This window comes from Pyrus communis, chromosome 12, assembly GCF_963583255.1.
Source record: "Pyrus communis chromosome 12, drPyrComm1.1, whole genome shotgun sequence".
NCBI classification, from domain to species: Eukaryota; Viridiplantae; Streptophyta; class Magnoliopsida; order Rosales; family Rosaceae; genus Pyrus; species Pyrus communis.
In genome coordinates this window covers 22652029-22669335 of record NC_084814.1, presented here as the reverse complement: position 1 = coordinate 22669335, position 17307 = coordinate 22652029, and the positions used below count along the sequence as shown (strand labels likewise).

General features: G+C 40.4%; 3 protein-coding genes across 3 annotated transcripts; all 3 read right to left on the bottom strand.

The window, feature by feature from the left end:
- Positions 1–258: 258 nt before the first annotated feature.
- Positions 259–2707, bottom strand: LOC137710680 (coatomer subunit beta'-1-like). Its single transcript, XM_068449778.1, has 9 exons — positions 2624–2707; positions 2263–2283; positions 2082–2143; positions 1783–1874; positions 1366–1691; positions 1152–1283; positions 903–1051; positions 734–802; positions 259–626 (listed from the first exon to the last, which is right to left on the bottom strand). Exons 1-9 carry the CDS (start codon positions 2624–2626, stop codon positions 557–559), a joined length of 924 nt encoding a protein of 307 aa, XP_068305879.1. The 5' UTR covers positions 2627–2707; the 3' UTR covers positions 259–556.
- A 540-nt stretch (positions 2708–3247) lies between these two features.
- On the bottom strand, positions 3248–10355 carry LOC137710477 (protein TPLATE-like). Its single transcript, XM_068449507.1, has 7 exons — positions 9095–10355; positions 8379–8975; positions 6928–7289; positions 6044–6347; positions 5807–5929; positions 4763–5215; positions 3248–4368 (listed from the first exon to the last, which is right to left on the bottom strand). The coding sequence occupies exons 1-7, from the start codon at positions 10217–10219 to the stop codon at positions 3826–3828; spliced, it is 3507 nt and encodes a 1168-aa protein (XP_068305608.1). The 5' UTR covers positions 10220–10355; the 3' UTR covers positions 3248–3825.
- A 3368-nt stretch (positions 10356–13723) lies between these two features.
- LOC137711255 (5-formyltetrahydrofolate cyclo-ligase, mitochondrial-like) lies at positions 13724–16692 on the bottom strand. Its single transcript, XM_068450486.1, has 8 exons — positions 16383–16692; positions 16152–16292; positions 15868–16032; positions 14897–14938; positions 14737–14782; positions 14464–14534; positions 14207–14333; positions 13724–14124 (listed from the first exon to the last, which is right to left on the bottom strand). Exons 1-8 carry the CDS (start codon positions 16654–16656, stop codon positions 14112–14114), a joined length of 879 nt encoding a protein of 292 aa, XP_068306587.1. The 5' UTR covers positions 16657–16692; the 3' UTR covers positions 13724–14111.
- Positions 16693–17307: the final 615 nt, after the last annotated feature.

The following is a 17307-nucleotide window of genomic DNA, read 5'->3' as shown; positions in this document are numbered from 1 at the left end:
AGATTATTATACTCTACTCTGTTGTATTAGTCCCTAAGAAAATACGTTATAACGGCGTAGTTGATATGTGTAACAGAAGGATTGTGATTTCTGGATTTTATTTGTAAAATATCTGATTATTTTTACATGGTATTACTTCATGCCATGAGCTTTTAATTCGGAATCAGTGGAAAATTTCAGGTATAATTTTGTATCTCAAACGATTGAAAAGAAAAAAAACTCAGGAGCCAAAGTAAAGAGTTATATCAATCTCAAGGATCATTCGAAACATTCTTTATAGTTTTATTCATACATATAATACAACAATAAGAGTAACACCGTAAAGTTCTTGGGATAATTCATTTACCGTACGCGGTACAGATGACACTATTTAGACATCCAAAACTAACACACTTGCTGACACACTTGGCAATACGAAACTTGCATACAACGGTGAAATCCACTTTTATTAGAGAACGTGTCATCAAGTTTATTAATCTTGTGTGTCAAAATCATTTATTGATAAGGTATTAGTCACATGATCACTAGATGTCTTTTATTCCTTCAACCTTTCCTTCTAAGCTTGGAGATCAACAGACCCATTCATTTTAACCACAACTATTCCTTTGTCAAATCCAAATACAACTCTGCAGAGCAATGAAGTACGAAATCAATTTATATCGTCACTGGTAATCAATCAAATGCCACAACAAAACGAATCCTAACAACAACAAAAAGAAGGAAAAAAACTCACTTGTCTGATCCTTTCGAGTGTGCGATGGCCCAAACTCTTTCGAGATCGTAGCTCAGTCTCTTTTCAAGCCTGCAAGACAATAAGAACGGGTAACAAAATGAATACGTAAACAGAAATCGAGTTAACTGCGTTTCTGGTGAAAATATTTTGAATCATAAAAGACGGTTACCTAAAAGTGGTTGCATGCCAAATGTGAACATTCCCATCCTCAGAAGCTGTGATTATTATGGGAAGCTCAGGATGAACACATACAGCAGTTACATTGTGCTCATGGCCTTCTAAAGTTTGGACACAGCTTTTGGTTTCGTAGTCCCATACCTGCATTGATATAATATATTCAAATTCATATGCACGCATAGACGAACACATGATCATCATATTCAGTACATGTATATATAACCAACATTTCATGACAAACCTTAACAGTAAAATCGTCGGAACCACTCAATAGATACGTTTTATTGTCGCGAATGAAGTAATCAACGCAATTCACTCCTTTTAAGTGGCCCTCTAATGTAAACTCCGGGGCAGCGGACCCAATCCTCCATACCTGCAAAAGTATGAGTGTCACAGAAGCCATGACACTGAAAATTCTACAGTTAAGTTTGCACAAATAACAATCCTTGCAATACCTTGACAGTGCCATCAAGAGACGCACTGGAGAAAGTATCGGCGTCATGTGGATTGAACGCCACTTGCATCACATAGTGAGAATGTCCCTCAAAGATCTGAGTGCATGACCAATCCTTCTCCCAATCCCAAAGCTTTACAACGTTGTCGTCCGAGCATGACAGGAGATAAGGTAGAGTAGGATGGACAGTCACACTCCTGATATAATCTGTATGTGCTTCAAACTCTTTGATCTTTTCCGTCGTGTCATAGTTGTAGACGCGAATAAACGTGTCATCAGCCGCGGTTACTATCCAGTGTTCGCGTGCTACAAACTTTGCTGACCTGACTGCAAGCACATGTAAACAAAATTTAGACGCAAAGTCATAGAGAAACTTCGGTAGGCACGCAACAAGAACATATGAGAGAAAATAATGTACCTGGTGATTCAGTGACTTTGAAGGACTTCTCCATGGTCTGTGATTGGTAATTCCAGATACAAACAGCACCTGAATACAAACTGACCAGAACCCTACATGAAAAACATTACCAACAAGCTTTGATCATCTTGCATTTTTAGAACTCAAGCAATTAACGTACACGAAATCGAAAGTAGATAGCAGAAGGTTGCACTTGCATCAAATAGGGTCTAAGGTTTAGGATTTAGGGTAAGAACATGAAAAAAATGAAAACGAGGAGATACAGAAGACATAACAGAATTGCCAAGGCAAGCAATTACCATGGCTCAGTTGGATGTTGATCCACAGACTTGATTCTTTCTGAGTTTTGAGCAAATTCTTTCTGGTAAAAAATATATTGAAGTTAATGTTGAAACACACAGACAATTTTAGTTCCATAAAATAAATAAGATAGAAAAGGAAAAGAAAAAAGAAAAAAGAAAAAAAAAGGAATAGCCATACCTCAATAGTGAGTGAAAGAGCCTGCTTCCCACCAAATGCAGAGAGAAGCAATAACAAGTCAAAATGTCAGCCAATATTAAAATTAAAAAAAAAAAAAATTTGAGACCGAATAATATAATTTTTTAGTCATATATTTTAACCGTGTATATATTGAAGTTAATAACCACACGATATACAATAAACGAACATGATTGATTAATCTTTCGGATCCTCACAAAAAGAATGTGGAGAGAATCCTTTTCCATAATACGCGCTCTAATATTTTGTGATGGGACCCACAAATTCAAGTAGGCACTCCCATTTGAAAAATTAAAATTAAAATTAACAATAAAATCTAGAAAAATGAACAACACAAACTCACCATTTTGAGCAAACAGGAGGAAGGAAATATGAAGAAAATTGTTAACTTGATGTATGTGTAAAACTGGTTGTGAATGGAGGACGATGCAGAGCCTCTATATATATACACGGTGAGGCTTAGCAGTCAAAGGAAAATTATCATATCCTAATCCCATGATGCCAGTGCTGAAAAGCCAAGGTTTCAATTTCATCCCTATGTTGTCACCAGATTGGTTAGATGCCGTCCGTTCATTATATACATTAAACTGACGGTGGAGATCGAGTTTCAATATCCCTTCCTTTGACTGTGTAACATCATCAGAAATTAAGTTGAATAATTATACATTCATGCATGTGTGCTTTTGAAACTTTCAACACGTACGTAGTAGAATAGAAGAAACTATAAATAAAATGTTGTCATTTTCATGAGAAGTAGGAGGGCCGTGTCCAATCGTTTTGCTGCGCGATGCTTGTAAATCATGTTCTTCGTCCCAAAACTCAACTCGTTATATGGATAAACGACAAGATTGATATGTCTCAATACACTGATATTTATTCGGGATCCTTGTTTCATTTACGAGGACCACACCAAGTCCAACAATTCAAACGTCGATTTAGAATGGAATCAGGAATCAATTGGAATGCATGGTCTGAATGCAAATACATTATTCTCAAATTTTACAAAAATTGTTTTACAACATGATGAATTGAAGCTCTCTGCTGTATAATTCAATGATGAACAATGGGCCAAGAAACAGAAAATACAAAAATATAGGGGGAAGAGAGACAAACCCCAGTTTAATCGCACAATTTTCACACAAACACCAAACTAATTTCCTAAAATTTAACATCTACTTCTACTAGAAAGCCTCAGTTAACGTTGGATCCGGGATTGAAGGTGTAAAGAAAAGCACGACGAGACGCTGGCAAGTGACCGTTGAATTTGGCCGAATGCGAACAAATACCGGTGGAAATCGCAAGCATCTGCCAAGCACTCAAAACCTTGGAGTAACACACATGGTTAGTTGTCAGTGACCAGCTCACAGACTCACCTGTGCAAGCGCATGAGCGTGGTGGATTTGGATGCAGTCCACACGGAGCAAAGTTAACTCTGTTCATTGATATCCCAAACGTGTTGAGCCGCGAAATGCAAGGGCGGGCGATTCCTGGCTGTTAGATTCACTCGGAAAGAGATTGGTGGTGCTCCCTTCTTTTGTCGGTCCATCAATTAACTTTAGCACTTCTATCCTTGCACAACGTATGCCACTCTTGGAGCACTGCTGTTTGAAGAGCACGGTGTTCGGCCTCCTCTGCTGTCAACTTCGACAGGGTTGTAGGTCCCTTTGGCTTTCCATTTTCCTCGCCATCTTTTTTCTTTTCCTTCTTTTTCTTGATTTTGCCCTCATCTTCTTCGTCGCTTTCATCCTCTTCTTCTTCGTCGTCATCAGATTTGGGAATCTTTTTCTTAGGTTGGGCTGCCTTTAGCAAGGCTATCCGTTCCATCGAGATCCTAAGCCTCTCCGCAGCAGCCACCTTCACTTCGTCTTCGGGCATGTACTCAACACCCCCATCAGTGAGGTCATCCAACCAGCCCTGTAGATCCGATCCGATCTCCTTTGTAATTGATGCATCAGATGCTCGAACCACAAATTTGCATATCATGGTCGTAGTCTCATCACCTAGGTCAACATTCCGGCTCACTTCACTAGCTCCAAAGACCATCAGGCCCAAGAAACCACCATACCAGGTTTTTGCAGCAAAACACAGCTGTTCCAGGACAAAGAATTCAACATCAATATTGTATGGTTGATTAGAAGGCCAAAGCACTACCATTAAAGGTTCAACAAATTACATCTAGCCAAGATACCAGTAGCTTAATTTCGATAAAAATTAAGGATACTTGCATATAACATCTACTCGAATTGATTGCCAATTCTACTTTTTCAAGTTCATAATTTATGACCAACTTCGGCTGGATTTTATAAGTTCTTTCTTCCAGCTGTTAGCAGGATAAGTAAGGTAAGGCCATGATTTGCCAAGTTTGGCTTACCAGTTACATTTGCAATCAGTCCAGACGGTATAGAACTTCCATAATAGAGCATATAACGAATACCGAAAGAGAGATGCAAATCACATAGTAATAAAGAGCGAGAGACAATACCTGAAATCCTGCCACTGTTCGGATAATATGCGAACAAACTCTGTGGAATGGCTTGGATGACAAGGATTTTAGCCCACTAAGGAAAGGAGATGCCCCATACTGCTGTGCAGCAGTAGCCTTGAAGCCACTTCCTTCATAAGTGTATGTACCAGTGTACTCTACTACGGCCGGTAAACTGGGCCATAGACGGAAAAATTCAACAGGGGAGATCTTATGAGGCAAAAGAAGCTCGGTCAGCGGAATTTTGTATGGCTGACACCTTAAAATGACAGGTTCTCCCAGTTCTGGCCTTAAACTTCTCTTTTGTCTCATGATTTGCGGATCTTCTTCGGTGTAGTCACCTTCATAATCTATAGCAGCGCTTCCATAAAAGGGGTAGTATAAGACTTGAACCCAAAGGGCGCACCTTTCAAAATGGGAGACACCCACGGTCACGCTGCAAAGTACTGGATCCTAGTAACAAGAAAGACAAGTAAAATCAGAACATCTGATTGTCAAAGACAGAAAATTACAACACACAAGGCAAAAGTGCAAACAAATACATAAAATTAAAGGAAAAACAAAGAGAGGCCAGTGATTCTTGAACACCAATGTTAAACAACAGATCTTGTTCAGCTGTGTACTACATCACATGAACATTAAAATCCTAAAGCCATTCTTGGATTCTCCAGCCAGAATTTTTACCCAGAAACAGGAGAGTGGGAGAGAAGAAAAAGAGAGAAACAGTTTGAAAGGGTGACTGAAAAAGGGCATCCGGCGAGTCAAGCTATATACCAAGACAAAGGGAAAAATACGCAAATCAGTTTCACTCTTCGGGAAATAAGCTGATAAAAATTGGTATTCAAGAAGCTATAGATTCTCCTACCAGAAACACTAACAGACTATCACTAACTTGGTAAAGCCAATTACTGACTATAGAATGCACTGGTTTAGAAGAATAGTGATTCTTGACTAGCATAATACAACCAAAAACAAGATGCATTGCAATAGAAGACAAGGGAAAGGGGGCAAAGAATGAGTTCACTATAGAGGTAGGAAGGAAACCTGTGAAACAAGGCTACGCAACTGCCGTACTGCTTGAGGAGACCCATCCATAAAATATAATGCACCAGATAACCCAACTCGAATATCAACCCGGTTCAGCTCAAGTTCAGTTAAATTTAAGACCTGCACATTCATGATTCATCAATAAGGAATAAGAACTATGAACAGGAAACTGGAGTCTGCCCAGAACATAGAGGTAATTTAACAGCAGTTACAAAAGGTAAGTAGCAAATTTACCTTCAAGTGCAGAGATATCCTTCCATCACTAGAATCTGCCAAATGATATCCCTCGATGTAGCAGGGATCACTGCTCCCAGTCAAAGTAATTGCACTAGGAGGAACTTTGAGTAAAGTAGAGTCAACTCCTTTAGTCAGCAGAAGGGTTAGTTCACTAGGATCTGGCCTCCAAAGCTCTAGAATAGCCTTATGAACCAATCCTTCTAATTTTCTATCCTGAGCCGCAGCTACTTCGTAGAACTGGACAGTTAGTTTATGGTGACTAAATGGGTAGTCACCTCTGGCTTCACTCACTCCTGCCCACCTGAAAAACAATTATTATGTTTTATTTGTGTGTACAAACTACAAATGCATAACTGCATCTGCAAATAACAGGTGTTAGTAAAGCGAGGGTAGAAAATATAAAAACACAATTCAGTGTTCACGCATATATATGCATCAGACACGGTAGAGTAATTTCATACTGAAGAGGTGTGCCTCCACTTTGATCCAAGTCATTTTCTCCTTCCGGATAAGTAAGTTTGACACAGGCTGAAAATATATATCTATACAGATTTTCTTTCTAATATCTGGATCCAGGAATCATAACCTTGTGGAAATTCGATATAATTATGTGCAATGGATCTATATCCCTACACAGATTAAGATATAGAAAGAGATAAGACTACCCATCATAGAATGGAAATCATCACCGAATACAGCATCAGACCCCAGGGGTAACAAACTACAAAGAACACCTCTTGAAAGTAGACAAATGAATGTAGATTACTATAAGCAGACATTGGAGGAACAAGAAACTTCATTAAAGATTCGATACACCCGACCCAAAATCTATGGCACATGGCTGACCATCACAGGTTCACGAAAATATATAATATGCTCACCTGCTTTCTGGATGACTTGTAACATACTTGATTCTCTGCAAAATCAAACGGCTCTGATGCTTGTTAACAGAATCCGCCATACTACCGCTCCTGAACTCTTCAAGTTCTTTTATCAGTAACTGCCCGGCCCTGGGGTTGCGTGATCCCAACCGCTGAGCACATAAAAGAACTGCCTGAACATCTAGAAGCCTGTTTGTTGAATCAGCAGATGAATCTATACTGAACAAAACCTTGTGGATGTTCGAAATAATCATGTTCAATGGATCCTCGGGATCATCAGCAAGAAGTGGGTCCAGACCTTCTAGATCTATGTGCTCTGAAATAGCCCAAATAAGGCGAGCACATATTCTTGGGGTATTTACCTGTCAAATTAACAGAGGTGTAAGATAACACGTAGAAGAAAATAACACAAAATCAGCCAGTTGTCAAAACAAGAGATAAAAGAGCATAATTAGCTTGGAACTTTGGAATTTCTAGTAAAACAGAGAAATAAAGAAGTCAAAAAGGAGAAAACAAACAAGAAAAATATATGGGAGGCAGTAGTCATAAAAGAAAAGAACTAGGAAACTTCCACTGTAACTGCCCATAATCAGGATATAGAAAGGTTGGTATCTAGCCCATTTGTTATGATCTTTCAAAACTTGGGAGTCTCTGATCCAATATCAAATACAGTGTTTTTCTTTTTTCTCAGCTGGCACAAAATACTGGTTACGTGAAAGGTATGGGGAGTTTTCACTGCTCTAGCTCACAAAAAAAAAAAAAAAAAAAACGCGTATTGCAGTCTCTTTCCAGTCTCATATATCACTTAAAGAGAGGAATTCAGATGTAGATATTGTCAAATTTGTACATTCAATTCACTTATCTTATATTTAAACAATCTGCTGAAGTTAAAATGTTCATTTGCTGATACTAGATTGCCTCAGTTTCTTGTTACTTTATAATTTCATTCCTTTGGCAGTGGAATGCTATGCTATGATAATGCACCCTAGTGCAATGAAAATTGACTTGTTTCTAGAAATAACTATGTTCGAGTATGTGAGGTCTATGGAAGGAAGAAGAAAACTACTTCATGTTTATCCACCCCCAACAAGCCTTTTTCTATATTGAACTTCTGATTCAAGAGCTAGCTGTTTAGGAAGTCCAGTTCCAAGGGTTCATATATTCAATACCATATTGCAAGTTCCTTTGATACTTCAAGTGCTACCAACTACCAAATTCTATTAACCTATCATATTAATGCAATGGTTTAAATCATATTTTCACAAATTTCACACCCATGCACCTCACCAGTAAAGAAAAAAAAATCATATTAATGCATTAAAACTCATAAATGGTCTACATAAACACAGTTCCATCATAATGCAAAACATATTTCAGTAACTGTCCTTGCCTACAACATATATGAAGAGCCAACATGCTAAACCATATTAATAAAAGAAGAGTGTGCATACCTCGCGTAGATCTTTCACAAGTTCACGCTGCAAATTCTGCAACCTTGTCTCGTTTAAAATTTGGTCTTGGGAAGCCCCATCTTTAACTCTTTTTACACCTCCCCTAGTATCATAGATATGACATAGCCTCACAAGCAACTTCAAATAGCAATCAATTGCATAGGTCCGGCCCTCACAATCCCATTTAACACAAGGCCGGCAAACCTCCACCACTTCCAAAGCAGGCTCTGTCCAATTTAGTGCACCATAACCAGTTCCATATGCCAAGGCTCCAATAACCCTGCTCTCCATCCCTGTGTTCTTTTGTTCAGGTAAAGGCAGAGACAACTGAAAACAACTTTCAACTAATGATGCCACCAACTCCTCCCTAAATAAGGTCTTGCTTGTCACACTATTAAGATCGTCTTTGATTCTTGCGTCCTCAAAAAGTGAAGCTATATCAGTTCCGGCAAGAGGTTTCTGGCCTCTTCTTACACTCTCCTTTGCGAAGAGATCAACACAAAGAGCTGTTCGACAAATGCAAGCTAACGCATGCATACGATCTGATTCTGCCCTCAAGTTTCTCACCATAAGAAGCAACCTCTTAAACAGCGAAACCTACACACGCACAATTCCTTCCTTTAAACTAGAACTCATGCGAATTAAACTAACGAATCAAATGGTGCGTAAGTGTGCGAAACAAACTAAAAGGAAGTAAGGGAAGTAATCATATATACCTGCATATGAAGATCAAGCAGGTGCAGGTTAGTAACCACAGCTCTAACAATACTCTCCCTTGCAGAAGCAAACTCTTGCCTATCCCAAAGTGTGAGAATTGCGATAATTGACTGCGAAGCCCACTCAGGCTTCCCACCAGGCACATCAGCCAGATACAGCATATCAATCCCAACTTCGAAAATCAAAGCCGGATCCAATGACGACGCCAAGAATGGCACCAAATGCGTGACCACATCCGAAACTCCCACCAACCTCTCCGCATTGGAATCCACAACCGTCCCACTGGACCCCTTAGACGACTTTGACAGCTTCCTCATGACCTCCACTGAGCCCGAAGCAATGGCCTTGACCGCATAAACGATCGGAAACACAGTGGCCCGGAAGCTCTCCACCGGCAAAACTAACGACCTCGCCATTAAAGCACTCCGCTTCTTCCACACGAAGTCGACCATCGACGACACCCAATTGGATCGAATCGCCAGCGAGTTCTCACTATCCACTAACTTGTCACCGGCAAGTCTGCTCATCCTCTTGGAATCGAACTCCTGAAACAACCTGCCCACCGACTCGAACGCAACCTTTGAAACGGCATCGGATCTGTCGAGCATGTTCTGGCCAATGCGGGACCACCAATTCGACACCTTGTCGAGCAAATTGACATTGTTCTCGCAGAGCGTGACGAGGTCATCGCGCGCTAGAATGCATCCGAGGGTTTCAGTAATGGAGAAGCGGAGATTGTCGCTCGGCGAATCGAAGCAACTGTTGATTTCTTTCTGCGCGTCGGTAATGAGCTTGGAGAGGCGGTAGGAAGGGATTGCGGCGAGGATGGAGACGGCGGCGGCGCTGACGTCAGGGTCGGGGAAGTCGAGATCGGTGAGAATTCCGACGCAGACGGTGTCCCAGAGGTCGGCAGTGAGGCGGGTGGAGCGAATGAGGTCAAAGGCGAGTTTTTTACTGACGGCGGAGGCGGGGGAGGCGACGATCTCTTCGACAGCCGTCTTGGCGATTACGGAGATGTCGCGGCCGGCGGCGGATTGCTGGAGGGCTTGGAGGAGAGCGCCGGACTGGCGGAGGGCGTCGTTGGAGCGGAGGTCCGCTTGGATCTGGGCGAAGAGTATGTCCATCTGATATCAACTTCGTCGTTCTTATGAGCTGACCTGGTTTAGGGTTCGCTAGGATTTGGGAATTTCAAACATTTGAGAGAGAGAGAGAGAGAGAGAGAGAGAGAAGAGAGAGAGAGAGAGGAGAGAGAGTTAGGATTGAGTAATGGAGTATTAGAATTTGGTTCCAGTGTCGGAGGTGGTGAGGAAGAAAATGGGGTGGTGGTATCAGGCTTGGCGGTTCAACTGGTTCAGTTGGTTGGAATTAGGGCTGGGCAAACGGGTCCTGGACCCGCGGGTAGGGGCGGGTACCCGTTGTTTGGGGCGGGTAAGGGCCGGGTCCAAAATTTCTAAACACAAAACGGGGCGGGGCGGTTCGGGTATACCATATTAACGGGGCGGGGCGGATCTTGAAATAGAAGTGGACGGGCCCCCGGCCCGGCCCGTTTCTAGAATGAATAATAGAAGAAAAATTGTTTCCTCTTCCTAGTCTTCTCGAACTCTCCTCCCGACTCCTCTCATTTCACTCAGACCTCTCTCCTCCTAACTCTCTCCGATCATCCTAGCTCCATACACCACCGCTACCATCATCACTCAGACCTCTCTCATCCTGATTTGCTTCTATCTTCCTCCCTCCGTCCGCTGCCATCATCATCAAGCTTCGATCTATTTTCCTGACTCACTCTCTGGAAATCAGTTTCTCTCCCTCTGACAAACTTAAAGGGACGAACAATGAAGTCGAATAACTCGTGTACCCAGCAAGGTAAATATTTTCTTCTGCTTCCTTTCATTTGCTGCGATTTTCACATGGATCTTGCTTGTTTTTTGGTTGTGATTTGATTGAAATGGTCATCTGGGTCTGTTTTTATTTGATTTTTGGAGCTGGGTTTTTGTTCTTTTGGGATTTAGTTTGGTTTCTCTGTTGAAATGTGTTGGGGGTGAGTTGGATTTGCGGTGAGTGAGTTCTCTGGGTTTACATTTTTATGTTCAAAATGAAATTAGGGTTTTCTAGATTTAGGGGTTTTGTTGAGTTCTTAAATTAAGGTGAAATTGTGTGTGTGATGTTCTTGTTTTTGGTGGGGTTTTAGTGGCGGCATTGATGTCGGTGAAGAGAGATATGAAGGATGAGTTGCTTGTGATGGCCGGTTGGGATATAAACTCCGTTGATCCTTGCACTTGGAACATGGTTGGTTGCTCCACTGAGGGCTTTGTAATCGGAGGAAAGGCTCGCAATTTTGGTGGTGTGATGGTGCCGGATTTGAAGGGGGTTGGGAAAAAGGGTTTGGAATGGGATTTGAATGATTTTAAATTGGAGAAACGGAGAAGGGATGTTTTTGTGGAAAACCGAGAGTTGAATAATGAAGCTGCGTCTCTGAATCTTAAACTCGGCGGGCAAACTTATCCCATTATGGAAGAAGTACAAACCGGGAAGAAAACAAAGACAATTGGGAATTTGGGACTACTTCAAACCGTGCAGTTTGTCAGGTGGAGGACTGTAAGACTGATCTTAGCAAATATGCACTGTAAGTACTTGCCTTATTCATTGTACACTTCTGTCTTAGTGAAGCATTCTATCTCAGACTTATTTGAATCCACATATTATGCCATATATAAATTGCAGCTAGTAGTTCTGATCAAACAAAGGATCAGGATGTCGTATCTCATTTGTTGAGGAGCTTAGCCAATCTTATTTGAATTTTATTTTGAACTTCAGATGTATTTGTCTAGATGAGATAATATTCTTGTATCTCCTGTATAGAAAGATCGTACAGCAGCATTATATAGATTAATGTGAATCACAAAGTTTACATGGTATTCGAGCCTCTGACCCTCTTCTAGGATCATTTTTTTCCCAATCTCATGGCTTCTCTTGTATCCCCAATATTTCTAATCTGGTGTTTGTCAACCTTTATGAAACGAATTACCTCCAATGGGAATGTCAGGTGAAAACCCTTCTTGGTTGGCCAAAATTACTAGCAATTTATTGATCTATCTCATCCTTGTCCTGCACCGACTGCTGTCACCAAGTATATATTTTCTGCTGTCAATCATGTTGATCACTGTCATGGCACCCGGAGTTCCCCCAAACACTTCAGATGCATGGTAAAAAATAAGTTGTGCACCCTTAATCTGGTAAGTTAATTAATTAAGGGCAATGATCATATGAACTGTCCCAGTGAAGTGATCAGGGGAACTCCAGGGAACAGCTGACAATCTCTCTCTCACTTTTGTGGTTTCTTGGCAAGGCAATGCATTTTTGTGCAGATTGCAATCTGTGCAATCTGTGCAGTTTTCTGTGCAGTTTTGTGCAGATTGCAATCTGTGCAGTTTTGCAATATGTGCAGTTTGCAATCTGTGCAGTTTTGTGCAGATTGCAATCTGTGCAGTTTTTGTGCAGATTGCAATCTGCAATCCGTACAATTTTTTTTTTTTTTTTCAAACAACCAAAAAAAAAAGAAAAAAAAAAGGACCCGTGGACCCGGCTCGAACCGGCCCGTTTCAACCGGGCCGGGTAATGTCCGGTTCTTATATTAGAAAATGTAATCCCCGGCCCGGCCCGCCCCGTTCTCTTTGAACCTAGGTCCGGTCCGGTCCCTTCAAAATTGGGCCCGGCCCGGCCCGTGCCCAGCCCTAGTTGGAATCGCCCGGTTGCCAACAACCGAGTCGAACCAGCCCAACACTTTGTAGGTAATGGGTTGGGCTTTAATTCGATTTGAAGGCCCCAATTATTTTCTTTCATGTTTCTCTGGGCCCTTCTTGTTAATTTTAATTGGGTGAGGGAACGTCCGGGATCCGAAACCCGATATCCAGATCCTTGATTCGAACCTAGAACCTCGTAAGCATGATCTCAGAGAGTCTGTGAACACATGTGAGCATGAATCAAACAGGATTTGTAAAATTCTTATTGATGAAGAGGTCATGACTCAAACTTCGAAATTCGTATAAGATTAGTCAATGCAAGACTTTTTAGTTAAAATAGTCGTTGAAATAGGCATAACATCTCACTTTGGTCACTAACAATGAAATCAACTGGTCCCTGAGTTTATCCACAATAAATCATTTTGGTCATTCCGTTTCCAAAGGTATTTTTTTTCAAACCAACCCCTCCACTTAACGAATATATTGATAGATTTTTCACGGAATGACCAAAATGATTTACGGTGTGGACAAACTCAGGAGACCAAATCTATCAATTTTCATTGTCAGAGACTAAAGTGAGAAGTTATATCAATCACAAAAGCTATTTTGGCTAAAAAGTATTTATTACCATGTCACGCTCATTTAATTTTACTTGTGAAGAACTCCATGACTCATGGCAGATTGTACTGCCCGGATATGACCAATTCCGCCATTCATTCGTAATGACCCATCGATCAACTATTTGTCCAACAACGAGCAGACAATCGATAACCACAGACATTCAAAGAGCTCGAACAACCGAGATGCATAACTACCGACGAGCCTAAACAACCGATGAGTATGGAAAGCTGATGAGCCCGGTATCACACACTTTCCAACAAGAAAACAAACACCAAACAACAATATTTCAGATAGAAATGTTCAAACTGCAATAAAGCAGTATTTGAGTGAAATTTAGATGTCCCTAACAACATTACACTTTAATCGTAAGTGGGAAAGAACACAGAAGATTCGACCAAAACAAAAACAGAGAAAAATGAGATCCTCGTTCTAAAAACCGAACTTTGATGTTGCAAAGAACTCCGAGTCTTGATTTAAGGTTGTGCAATCAGCGGTTACCTCTTAAGTCTCAACCACACGGAACCAGAACTATACCTCAGATAACACCAAGCCCTATATCTCAGACAGACCCCGATTACTTCCTTTAACAGATACAGGGGCAGCCAGGGTCAAACTCCACGAGGATCTGATCTTGGAAGGCTTCAAGTATTTTTTTTCAAAGCTTCATTCTGTATATGTTAAATGAATCTCAATTCGCACCCAAAGAAAGTGAAGAATAAAACTCCTAACGGAAGATTTACTTGGTCATACCTGTCTAAAGCGGTTGGGCTGATGGGGATCACACCCGCTGGGGACACAAGCGCATCCACCAGTACATCATGTGGAGTGATTGGAATAACTCCTTCATCCAATATCTGTGCAGAATAGGACAGTGCAACTGCAATAACATGACCCATCTTAAATAAAAAGCCAACAATAAAACCATTACCTAGAAAACTGACTACACTTACTCGTACCCGAGGCACATATGCTATAATTAAAGGGAGAAAACAAAAAATGATGCATACCAAGGAGTGGTTGCTTCCAATTGTGTGCCTTTGCAAGCTCTTGGTACCTTGTCAGGAAGGTATCATAATAACTGTAGATGTTTACCACATGAAACATCAGGTATGCATTCAATTACGATACCTAAATTTGTTTTCTTCACAAAAATGTAAGGAGAGAGTATCCACAGCTCTCGGCCTTGTATTTAACGAGCAGTGACATCTCCAAACAACTGAGCACATGGTAGTTGAGAGACTGAATAAAAACTTTATATTGGCCAAGATGCATAAACATACCCTCCACCACGACCCAAGCGTCTCCCAGATCTGTCAAACGCTAGTCCTATAAACAGAAAAGGATAACCATATACCGTCAACTACCGTTTGACTTTGACAGTTATAACACATCCTGTAAATGGATGAGCAATTTAATACAAGGTAGGAAGAAAATTTATACCCGGTAAGAGAAGCAAATCAACTGGGTCACTTGCCTGCATTACTGCACCAAGAGAGATCTTTTAGATATGAATTTTAACTGAATTACATCTATAAACCCTATACAATATGAAACCCATCCTACATCCTTCTAGTAAACATAAATAAAGTGTTCATGCTATCTATGAAGCCAATCCTACATAAGTTCCGAAAAAACAAACGATAATATGTTTCCTCTCCCTATCCTGTCACTGATAAATTACTCTATAACAATCCATTGAACATTCTGATGCTAGGCCTGGTTTGGTACTGAGGTGATTCTGAAAAAAGCTGGTATCAAAAAAAGCTGGGAGCTGTTTTTGTGTTTGGTAAACATTCAGCTTCAGCTTTTTTTTCACAGTTTTGGGAGAAAAAAAGCCAAAAACAAGAAGCTGCAAAACCCAGCTTTGAAAAACCGGCTTTTTTTCACATCTGTTTTACATAAAAGTTTACCAAACACTATAATATTGCTTTTTTTTTTTCAAAAGCACTTTTACAAAAAAGTTTACCAAACACTTTGCTGCTTTATTTCATAACTGCTTATTCTCACAGCAAAGCAGAAGCAGCTTTTTTTCAAAGCAGAGCAATACCAAACCAGCCCTTAATCTGGTTTGAAAGCTGTATGAATGAGAAATTTTCCCACTGTTACGTGGATTTAGACATTTGCTTTAGCATTTTAGATAGAAGACACTAATCAAAAACTGTGAAGGTTCGACAAAATCACTTTCAAATGGAGCAAAAGTTTGAATATTTGAATGTCAATGTTAATACATGCTAATCCATTTAGTAACCTCTCATTTTATTAAGTTCAAAAACTTCAATGCAAACACTAAAAATTGAACTTTGAGACTTAAATAACTTAAGACTTGGCTAGTCTACGTGGGATCAAGCTTAGAACAAGTAAATTGACTAGTAAATTTGTAACTTCTTCCTCTTGAACAAACGAAACATTACCATCTTCGCGTTCATTTCCACCAGAATCCACCGGAGCAGGCTCCAAAATATTCATCGAATTCGCCACAAGATCATCAATACACGAAATGTTCAGCATTCTCATGTGACTGTTCTTGTCCTCGACACGCGGAACATAGAGCTTTTTCCTCAGCTGCACATCACCCTCTTCACATAACACAGAAAACACAAGTAACCCACAATTAACTTCTCAAAAAATTTCACTTCCAAGCACCATATCAATCTAATAAACCGAATTTTCGAAATGAGCAGATAAAAAATCAGACCTTTAAGTGGACTCTGAAGAATTTCAGACAGTAACCTTGAAGTATCAACTTCCCTCAAAGCACTGCAGCTTATATACGCACATAGTCTTTGACAAGATTTAAACCATGGAGCTTCCAATACAATATTCTGAATTGCATTATCTAAAAAACCAACAAATTTAATTAAATTTTATCAAATTCCAATTAAATGGGCATTGCAGCAAAGAGACATAGTGAAGATTGGGCAATTACCTTCATGGGATCTAAGTGTCGGATCCATGGATTTGAGGGCTTTGCGGACATTTGAGCGGAGGATTCTTTTCTGCTTGAATAGAGCGTCGAGGGAGTCTTGGTCTTGATTGGTGGTGTTCATTGCGATTGTCCGGGTGGCGCGCGGTGGTGCGTATAGAGGTGGTGGGCGGAGGAGGGCAGAGCCGGAGAGGTGGAGGGGGATAGGTGCTGCGGCTGGTGGGGTTGGTAATGTGCACCACTTGGTCATCAGCGCCACCACCAACCTACCAGACATGTGCGCGCGTCCCGGTTGTCAAATAAAATACTGTTTCCTGATATTTTTTTAAGTATTTATCAATAATAATCAAAATCTAACACAATTTCATAAATATCATTTTTTATAAAATCTTTCAAATATAATAGAAAAACCATTTATATAGACATAAATACTCTCAAAATTAAAAACAAATAACAAGGGGTGTGCCATCCACACACCATTTTTACTTCTCACATACCCTTTGTTAATTTTTGTCCGTTGATCTTCTTCAATTCATCTGATCCGATGGTAAAAAATTAAAAAGTTGTGTGAAAAGTAAAAAATAGTGTGTAGATATCATAACCCAATAACAAAACCCTATTAGATCAAAATTTAAAAAATAAAAAAAATGAGAGGCCACCATATTTTGTGGTGTCATAGTGTTCCTAGTCAACACCAATGAAATCAAGTTCAATCAAGCAAACATCGTTGTGGGGAGGTTTTGGTTCGGTTTACAGAGCAACTTCAGTGAATGGGACCAGACTAGCTGTTAAGAAACTCTCAGAAGACTTGGGTCTGTGGAATGCAAACATTATTGCTTGCATGATGGAGTTCGCTTGTTAATGTATTCGTATATGGAGAATACAAGTCTGAATTACTGGTTACATGAGAAAGCAGGTTGTCCTTCCC